The sequence below is a fragment of the Leptopilina boulardi genome, unplaced genomic scaffold, assembly GCF_019393585.1.
Source record: "Leptopilina boulardi isolate dan_hultmark-lab unplaced genomic scaffold, ZJU_Lbou_2.1 LbouV2_332, whole genome shotgun sequence".
Taxonomy (NCBI): Eukaryota; Metazoa; Arthropoda; class Insecta; order Hymenoptera; family Figitidae; genus Leptopilina; species Leptopilina boulardi.
In genome coordinates, this window is record NW_026137899.1 from 4311237 (window position 1) to 4321003 (window position 9767).

The 9767-nt window shown below is 27.4% G+C and overlaps 1 protein-coding gene across 2 annotated transcripts; it reads left to right on the plus strand.

The window, feature by feature from the left end:
* Positions 1-3154, plus strand: LOC127285362 (serum response factor homolog B-like). 2 transcript variants are annotated; one of them, XM_051311338.1, is made up of 5 exons: positions 1-492; positions 918-956; positions 1034-1520; positions 2417-2596; positions 2743-3154. In XM_051311338.1, the coding sequence occupies exons 3-5, from the start codon at positions 1431-1433 to the stop codon at positions 3052-3054; spliced, it is 582 nt and encodes a 193-aa protein (XP_051167295.1). In that variant the 5' UTR covers positions 1-492; positions 918-956; positions 1034-1430; the 3' UTR covers positions 3055-3154. The 2 variants fall into 2 exon arrangements, with proteins under 2 accessions (XP_051167295.1, XP_051167294.1); XM_051311337.1 differs by having other exon boundaries at positions 1-472.
* The last annotated feature ends 6613 nt before the right edge of the window (positions 3155-9767 follow it).

Genomic DNA, 9767 nt, shown 5'->3' on the forward strand with positions numbered 1-9767 from the left:
AATAATAATAAATTAATAATAATAATAAATTAATAATAATAATAATAATAAACGATAATATAATATTATAAAGTTGTGTTTGTTATTCGATGCCTTTACCGAAATTAATTTGGAGATTATATATCCACGTTCAAAACAAAGCTAAATTTTTTTCCCAGTAGTTGGCAATTCCGCAAAACATTCGCGTAACTTACGTGTACCTTTCGCGAACAACGCTGAAAATTCTTATTGTGGATACAGCCTAATAGATAATTATAGGCGGATAAAATACGTATTTTATCTGTGTAAAAAATAAAGTATTTTACGTCAAAAGCCTCGAGCCTATTGTGCGTTGGCCTTATGTTACTAGTAACGAAGCAGAATGTTGGTATCAGTGGAGAAGTTTTGATGAGAAGTTCGTTTTTGTATTTTCGAACCTGTGGAATCCAGCGTTCTTGTTTCCTGCTTCTAGCTTTATTCGTCTCGTGTTCCTGTAAGTGTTAAAGGTTTTTGGTAAGTTAAAAAAAATTTGTTTATTCAAATGTTTATTGTTATCGCGTTTTTAAGGTTGATAGCATTTAGTTAAAGCATAGTGAATATAATTGCCAACAATGTAAACAATTAAAACTTGCATTTGAATAAGAATTATAATTTTCTGCTATTGAGAAATGTTTTTTAATTTTAGGTTATGTTATCTAAATCGTTCCTTCTTGACAAAAAATTGTAATTTTTATTTAAATGCAACTTTTAATGGTTTAAAATATTAAAAATTGAATTCTTTAAGCTGACACTGAATATAATTTATACTATATTTAACTTTTTGATATAAAACACGAAATTATGAAATTGGACTAACTTTTGTTCTGGTTCTTCATTAATACGCAGAAAATAAAAAAATAAACATTAATTTAATTTAACAATTGATTTTTCTTTTTTAGAATTTGAAGAAAATGACTGGAGTGGAGAAAGTAGTTGAGGTAAGTAATTTTCTAAAAATTGCCAATTTTTGTTTTTAAAATCGCACTGTGAAATTGATAACTTGTATTCTTTGTAGAAAGAAGCCATCGGTTATGAAAGTTACATAGAGTCATCTCAAGATGAAAGTATGGAAATTACAACGGAGATATCGTTCAACGACGAAAATTTTGAAAATCAAAAAAAAAAGAGGGAGGCCGAGCAAAGCTCAACGCAAACTGGATGCTGATAGAAAGAAAGCGGAGGAAGAAGAGTTAAGAAATAAAAAACTTGAGAAAGCCCAAATGGATTTGCACAATCACGCCGAGCAAATCAAAATGGTGAAGCAGCAATGCGTAATTGCTGAAGGGCAACATGCCATGCTTCGAAATGCGCTGAATCCGAAAGGACAAGTCCCCTACATCTAGCAGCCACTTTTGCTGCAAACTGTGCCATCCAATCTTTTGGTACAGCAGCTGCAACAGCAACTGCATAATATGAAGGAGAGACAAAAAACATTTGAAGCTGAGGCACAAATTCAACAGCAGCAGCAAACATCAAATGAAACTAATTCATCGGAAAGCAATGTAAGTATTAAAAATATAGAAAATTGCTTTTGCTTACCTTTAATTTTTATTTTTAAAAAACCTTAAATTTTCTCTTTTACTTCTGGATTTTTACAAGTATTTCATTAAAATTTTTAAAAAAATTTAAATATTTGAATTCTCAAAAATTTTAATGTAAAATCAATTCTTCAAACATTTTATTAAAATTTATAAATTCAACCAAAAAATAAGTACATTAAAATTGTATAAAAAATCTAATTTTAAAAAAAATTATTAAAATTTAAAGAGAACAATTATTTTAAAAATTTTTAATTACAATTCTTCAAAGAATTTATTAGTTTTTTAAATTGTCCAGAATATTTTTTCAAGCATTTCAGTTATTTTCAAAACAAAACATTGTATTTCTCTACATGTAAATTAAAATTTAAAAAAGGTGCAGGATCTTCTAAAATCTACTGCTTACTACATTTTTTACAATTTGCTATTATTTGGATACTTTAATTTTTGGATTGAAAAAGTTCAGAAATTTTTAAAAATTATTTTTAAGAAATAATTGTAAGAATTTTTTGTATTATGTTTTGTTATAATTAAATTATTTTCTATATTTTTGGTATATTGTAAATAATTTACTTTAATAATTTCACAAAGAAATTACGAGTTAAAATTATTATGAAAAATTGAACTTTTGTATGGAAATAATTGATTTCTCCAAAAACATTCGAAAGATTATTAACATTAGGGTAGAGTAGGTGGATTAAAAGTTTAAGTTTTAGGAAAGATTAAATTTCGGATTGCTTGTTATCTAAATTTTACAAAATTTCAATTTCTTAGTAAAAACAAATAACAAGTACTGAAATGTTTATAATTAACAATATTTTAATTTTTGAATAATTAAATGCGTTTTAAAATTTTCTCAGGAGGTTTTGCATCAAATTCTTGAAAAAATGAACAATATTGAGAAAAGGCAAGAAATATTAGAAAAAAAACTCGAATCCAAACAAGAACAACCGCCATCATCAAAATTTAAAGAAATAGTCTCAACTTTAACCAAATCAGGATCGAATCAGGCTTCTGAAAAAGAAGATGCTCCAGCCCAAGTAAGAAAACTTGTTTAAAAGTTAATGTAATTTTAGTGTACAATTTTTTGCTTTTAAAAAATTGTTTAGCTATTTTCAACAAAGAAAAATTGTATTTCTAAATTGATTTTCAGTAGTAAAATACACTTTACAAAAATTTCTGTTAGAACAAGTTACGGGATACATCTTCACGTGGCAACTCAAGGGGTAATTCATCGAAGAATAACTCACGCGGCAGATTTTCACGAGGAATGTCTTCACGGGCTAATTATTCTCAAGGAAACTCTTCACGGGGCAATTTTTATAGACCATACAAACGGAATAACCATCAAAGCTACCGAAATTACAGTATGGATAATTATGGTCATCGTGGAGGTTGTGCTCGTGGTAGTTGTCAGGACAGTTGCAACAAGTGCTCTCGCCATAATCAACATAGTTGTAAATTCTGCAACTGCCGTAGTAACCACTGCCATTATTAGCAAAAAAAAAATTTGTGATAATGTCACCTTAATCTCAAACCTTGAAATCCTACTTTTAATGTAAAAATAGCAGTTGCAATAAATTAATATTTTTCAAGAATTTTTTTGTCTGCAATATAATGAATAATATTAAAAAATTATGTAAGAATCGCGAAATATTTAAAAAACAATAATAAGTGAATATTTTTTTTCTTCTGCAAATTGGCGCTAAATGGAGTAATGCGGTTATTTTCATTTGAATTCTATTACGATTTCATTCTATTCATAATTTCTATTTCGCCTACAAAAAGTAGAACAATTGCAAAGAATTTGATTTTTGAGTTAACATTGTTAAATAAAAATTAAATGATTTATTTTATTTTGTATTCTAATTTGAAAGAGTATTGAATAAACTTTATATTTACTTCTATATTTTTCAAAATTATTTTAATTTCGTAAAGAAATGCTTGTTTCAATGATAAAACACTTGATATCTAAAAACACATCCCCTCTCCTTTAATCTTATTGAAACTCATGGTAAATTGAAGCTTAGTTTTTTTAGTTTCCAGTTTCTTATATTTTATTTATGGACAACTAGAGTATAATTATACTACGCACATATAGATATGTCTATATAATTTTAAATCAGATATATAAAATATGAATCATTTAAAAATAAAAATAAAATTTATGTTTTTTAAAACTTTTACACTAAAATAAATGAAAATCAACTTTTTTTTTAGAAAATTAAAGTTTACTCAAAGTGTAAAAAAAGTTGAGAGGGGATTAAAACAATAAAGTAGGGGTAAACGGTACAGTGATTGCCAGTATAAGCAAAAAGGGGATATATTTATACAAATTACAAATGTTTAATTATCGAAATGAAAAATGAAACCATTTGTAAAGGAATTAAAATATTCCATTAATCTGAAAATAATAATGAATTGTTTATTTAATATTAGTATAAATTTAAAAAAAAATAAAAAAATCTTCACATGACAGAAAAAAATAGTGATTGTCATTATTTTTACAGTGATTGACCATCAATTTTACAATGATTGCCTACTAGACATAACATAGTAATGTAAATTATAAATTTTGCATAATTTATTAAAGAATGAATATAATTTGAAATTAATAAAGAAGAAGTAATTTTTAAAATAATTTTCTTTTATTAACAATAATAAGATTCATTAAATATGACTTTTAAGTGTAAATAATACTATTAACCTAAAAAATTGGGAAAATTGTCGAATCTGACTCAATTGTAAAAATAAAAATTATTTTTGGCTATTTTTATTTGATATAATGATTACACGATTTTTAAGTTTTTCATTGCTTAAAGAAGCATATACGAAACACCTTTTTTTACCTTCGGCAATTTTTCGATAGCCTAAAATCATACTTCATATTAAAAAATTGTTAATAAAATATTACAAATCATTCTAATACATGCTGCGGCTCTAATTACATCTTTATTTTAAAAAATTAATTCACCAAATATGAAATAACGTCCAAAAATTAAAAAATCCTTATCTCAAAAAAGACTTGAAAATAAACGGTTAATCACTGAAAAATGACATAATAACCAAAAATTAAACATTTCCCGGGGAGGGCAATGACTGTTATTTGTTATTAATTGCAAGATAGTAGTTGTTCTCTATAATTTTCAGTAAATCGAGTCAAATTACGTTAAAACAAATTTTTTTCCTTATTATTAAACTTATTTTCATGCATATAATTAAAAAATAATAATGATATGTATAATTTTTTCGTTAAAAAGTCAAAGAAAGTATCACTACTAACCTTGCAAATTTTCAACTAAATTGACAAAATTTCAAAGAGCTAAGGACACTGTTCTCGAAAAGCGCTATTATTTTCATAATACCCGTATGGAAAAGTGATGTGGGCCCCCAGTGGGGGCCCTTATGGATCGCCCTCATGCCATGAGGGGCGCATATGGATGATCCATAGGGGCCCATCATGGAAACGACATGCTCATCGATGAAGGCGCCCTTATGGGCCATAACGTTTGCCCTCATCTAGCCCTCAAGTTTGCCATAATGTTTTTTAATCAATAATATTAATAATAAAAGTTAATTAATAATAAATAAACTTAAGTTATGAATAAATAACATATTTTTTTAATAATTATTCAATTTTAAATTAAATTCTTACTCAAATTGAATTTATTAATTAACGTTCTAATTAATTAACTGTCGGATATAATTAAAAGTAATAATAAATTAATTAATTAAAAAATTAAAAAATATGTAATTTATGCATACTATTAACGGATATTTTCATTTTTCAATTAATTTATACATAGAATTAATGATTAAACGCAAACCTGAGAAATAAATAAATCTAACGCATGGGGGGAATCGAACCTACGACCTACGGACTATGAGTCTAACGCTTTACCAACTACGCTACGCACGCTACTTCAAAACGAATGCTAACTTCTCGATGCTATTTAAACTTAAAAAATACCTAACAAAGAAAAGTGCTTAACATCATTCAGTTAAAGTTAAGATATTAAATTATATTTTCCAATCAAATGCAATTTATAAAATATAATTAATTATATGCTTTATGATTATTATCATGAATCATCTCAGGTTAATTTTCAAAAAAAGTGTAAATATATTTTTATTAAAAACGCGTTTTTCGTTGTTCTGAATCATTGGAAACATTCATTTTTTGTTGATGAAAAAATATTTGACTTTTGGACTTAGAAAATTTTGCTAATCGATCATGAGGGCGATCCATGCGGGCCCCTACGTTGCCCCTCATCACAGTAAAAACAAAGTCTTAAACCGTTTACACCTTAAATTAAGCCCATATATTTTGCATAAGTCTGTCCTTTTTTAATTGGTCTGACTCCGTTTACACCTTAAATTCAGCCTCAAAAATAGGCTGAAATCAAGATTTCTTTTTTAGTGTAATGGATTCGCCATATGGATCAGCCATATGGAACTCTTGAGGGCAAGATCGTGGCTTTTTCCACACGGGTAGTGAGTCGAAGAATAAAAATCTTTTTACACTATTAGCAGAATATTCTGTAGAATTTATATAAATAAATAAAACAAAATATTATATGTAAATTTCGTTATTATTTCTGTTTGTAATGTAATGGTGGCAATCACTGTGAGGGGGGCAACAACTGTACCGCTTACACCTACTTCCATTAAATATATAATTCAAGAACTCTGTTCAGTGTTAATAATTACTCGACACAAGAAAATAAATTTCTTCTTTCAAATAAATGTAGGATTATTAGATAAATGTTAAGTAAATGCAATTACTTGATTGAATTAAATATTTTCCAGTATAAACAAGTATAATTACAGGGCAAAATTTCTCCAGTGTACCAACCTGAAATATACAGGTTGCTGGAATAGCAGATTTTTCACAGTTTGTATCTGTTATTCAACAACATAAAACAAATTTTCGATCTGTACGTTTTCTAAAAGTTTTTCTACTCTTTTCAATGACATATGAATTTTTCTTGAAAAAATTAATCTTTTTTTGAAAATTAAATATATTTTTGACTTTTTTTAAAGGAAGGACATATTTTTTTCTTTTTTCTACTGTTAAAACAAATGAAATACAAATGAAAGTAAACTAAATAAGTATATTTTTTTATTAACACCTGATTCTATAGCGACAAAAACACAACATACTTAAAAAAAGGTCAAATTTAATTTGAATATATTATATCACAAATTTAAATAAAAAAATATATGTAGACTCTTCCCAGATTACTCAAGCTTCAAATGTCCCAGAATACAAAGCTTGTAGTAATATCGCTGTGCAATATTACCGCAATATTGAGGTAAGACTACCGCAAGCTTGCTGCTAAAAATGTTGTTTTCTGCTAATAATAAATTGACTAAATTCTGCCTAAATATGTCAGATTTTACTGGGCCAATATTAGCCATCAAATCGGCCGATTACAGCAACAGTAATGGCACCGACTCCCAGTAAAAAAAAGAATTGCGAGTAAGCGATAAGAATTGGTGGTAACTTAAGCTGAATTCGGTTTGGCGAAAAAACCGAATTGGAACTTTACGGTGAATTATTTTTTCTTACCGTGAATTCTTTTTTCTTAAACATTTGAATTGACGTTCGTTTATTCGAGTTTGCATTATAAATGAATAAAATAAATGCTTCGAAGTCTAAAAAAGCCGATTTGGAATAAGAAATATATAATTTAAAAAAAATAAATGAAAGGGAAGTGTGATAGATTCACCGACGATTATATCAAGTGAGTAGTGTTCATATGATAAATTTACCATATGAGTAGTACTCACATGGTAAAATTGTCGGTAAATCTATCACATTTCACTTTTATTTCTTTTTAAAAAATTATACATTTCTTATTCCAAATCGGCTTTTTTAGACTTCGAAACATTTATTCTTATTCATTTTCATAACGCGGTGCAAAAAAGAGGCACTTTTTTAGCAGGCCGTGCTAAAAAGTGCGTTTTTTTGCACCTTATCATGAAAAGTATCGTTCGTAACTTGTGTTAATATTTGCAGATTTTTGAAAAAGTGTTTTTTTGGGACAAGCTGTAGACGAAACAAACGTCAATTCAAATGTTTAAGAGAAAATAATTCACGGTAAGAAAAAAATAATTCACCGTAACGTTCCAATTCGGTTTTTTTGCCAAACCGCTTTCAGCTTAAGTTACCACCAATTCTTTTCGCTTACTCCTAATTCTTTTTTTTACTGGGCTCTTATTGACTTGCATCTTGACACAATTGGCCCAATAAAAGGCTCAAATAACCAGCTTTTAATGAAAAAATAACAGCCAATAACGAGATGGAGTTCGGTCCATTACCGCGCCAATAATGGTTTCCAATGTCAAACCGATTTTCGTGCCCATGTTCGGCGCATTCGTGAAATAGCGTGTTTTTCATATCACATCTGCATCTATCTAAAATTACCAAATATGAAGTAGAATACAAAATACTTGCCCTTTAATGTTAAATGCATCAAACTTTCATTTTTTTAAGATGTTTAGTGTACACTTTTCCCAGTCCTCATTTCCCTTTACATCCGTGTGGAAAGTTATGGAAGTTTCTGCTCTCTTATTTTAAAATAGTCACTTTTGACTAATTGAACAGCGCCGATTCATTTATTAAATGAATTAGTTACTGTAATGATTAATTTTTAATAAAAAATGACTAATTTCTTAGCTAATCTAATTTTTCGGTTATGCTACACGACTTATGTCTACCAAATATTTTATTAATTTTTTTACAAACAATTAGTTAATTCTAACCGGGAAATTAGTTTTTTTCTACTAGAAATTAGTTATTTCTTACTAATTGGAATTGGGCTGATTCGTTCACGTAATGAGTAATCATCAAATATTAACTTTATATAAGGTTAATTTTAAATCGCATTTGTTTGTTTAAAAAAAATTATTATCTACAACTACTAGATAATTATTAAACTACTAGATAATACTGTCAAATATAATTTTGTCTACAATATTACTAGATAAAGTACTAAAAATCTCAAGATAGATTCATGTAAACAGTAAAACGTGGCTTTACTACTATAGAAACATTAAAAACTCTAGTTTTCCACTATAATTTTCCACACGGGCTTTTTCTCTTAATGTAATGATAAAGGTAAGAAAAATGCAAATAAAATTCGGTCACATAAATAATTTGCTTTTATTAAATAAAAAATTATTAAAATTATATACAAAGTCATGTAACAAATATATTATTTTTAAAATAAATAAATTATAAAGTTATGTACAAAGACGGTTGTTTGCAATTTATTCAATACTGATAAGAATTGGATTTTATGAATCTTCCCTTTTGTTGCTTGACTCAATAACACTGTATCATTTCAAGTTTTGTCAGCACAGTTGTGTTCAATGTTACGATGTATATCCAATAAGATCGTGTCGTTGAATACATTATATAGTTATAAAGCCTGTGATACGAGATACACCGGAAATGTCAGCACCGTTGCGTACATTTTTTCAGATTTGTATTATTATTAGTTTATAAAACGATATATACCAGATTGTTCTGTAAACAAAATTATTGACTATCTCTGAAATAATATACTCCGGATGTGACTACACCGTTGTGTACACTGTACCATCACAGCTCTTTTTATTGGGATCTGACATGGGGGCGGGGCCTAAAGCAATATGGCGTAAATTGGGTAACACTTTTAGTGAATTTACATGGGAATAACATGGGATGCAATAGAACAAAATCGTTTTAAAAATATTGCTTAATTTAATAAATGTATAAGTGAATTTTTTTAATACAAAATTACTATTTACATTCATATTTACAAACATGAATAAAAATATAAAAGAAATCTTATTTTTATACACATGATTTTCTCAAATCCAGCGATACACTGTCGTCCGAAATTGTGCGAACTCTGCTTTTTCAACAACTATAAAACTGTTCAAATCTTCAAAAATATTGAAACTAAAATTTTTTCCTGTTTATTTTATTAAAGTTAATAAAATTCTGAAAGAAATGACACCTTGACAAAGAGAATATGTTAATTTTTCAATTAGATATCTAAAAAAACCCAATTTTCAATGTTTTTACTATTTTTTTTATTTCTCTGGCAAAAATTAATATTTTTAAACGTTCTTAGGCTCATTGAAATCGTATTTTGTTATGCAATTCAAATTATATAAAACAATTCATGTACACATTCTTCCCTAGCGTATGCAAACCGT

What these genes read in the sequence shown, in the direction of transcription:
- LOC127285362 (XM_051311338.1), top strand. Translation starts at nt 1,431, where the DNA reads ATGAAGGAGAGACAAAAAACATTTGAAGCTGAGGCACAAATTCAACAG. An exon ending in CTAATTCATCGGAAAGCAAT is followed by an intron (nt 1,521 to 2,416) that starts GTAAGTATTAAA and finishes AAATTTTCTCAG; the next exon opens with GAGGTTTTGCATCAAATTCT. An exon ending in AAGAAGATGCTCCAGCCCAA is followed by an intron (nt 2,597 to 2,742) that starts GTAAGAAAACTT and finishes AATTTCTGTTAG; the next exon opens with AACAAGTTACGGGATACATC.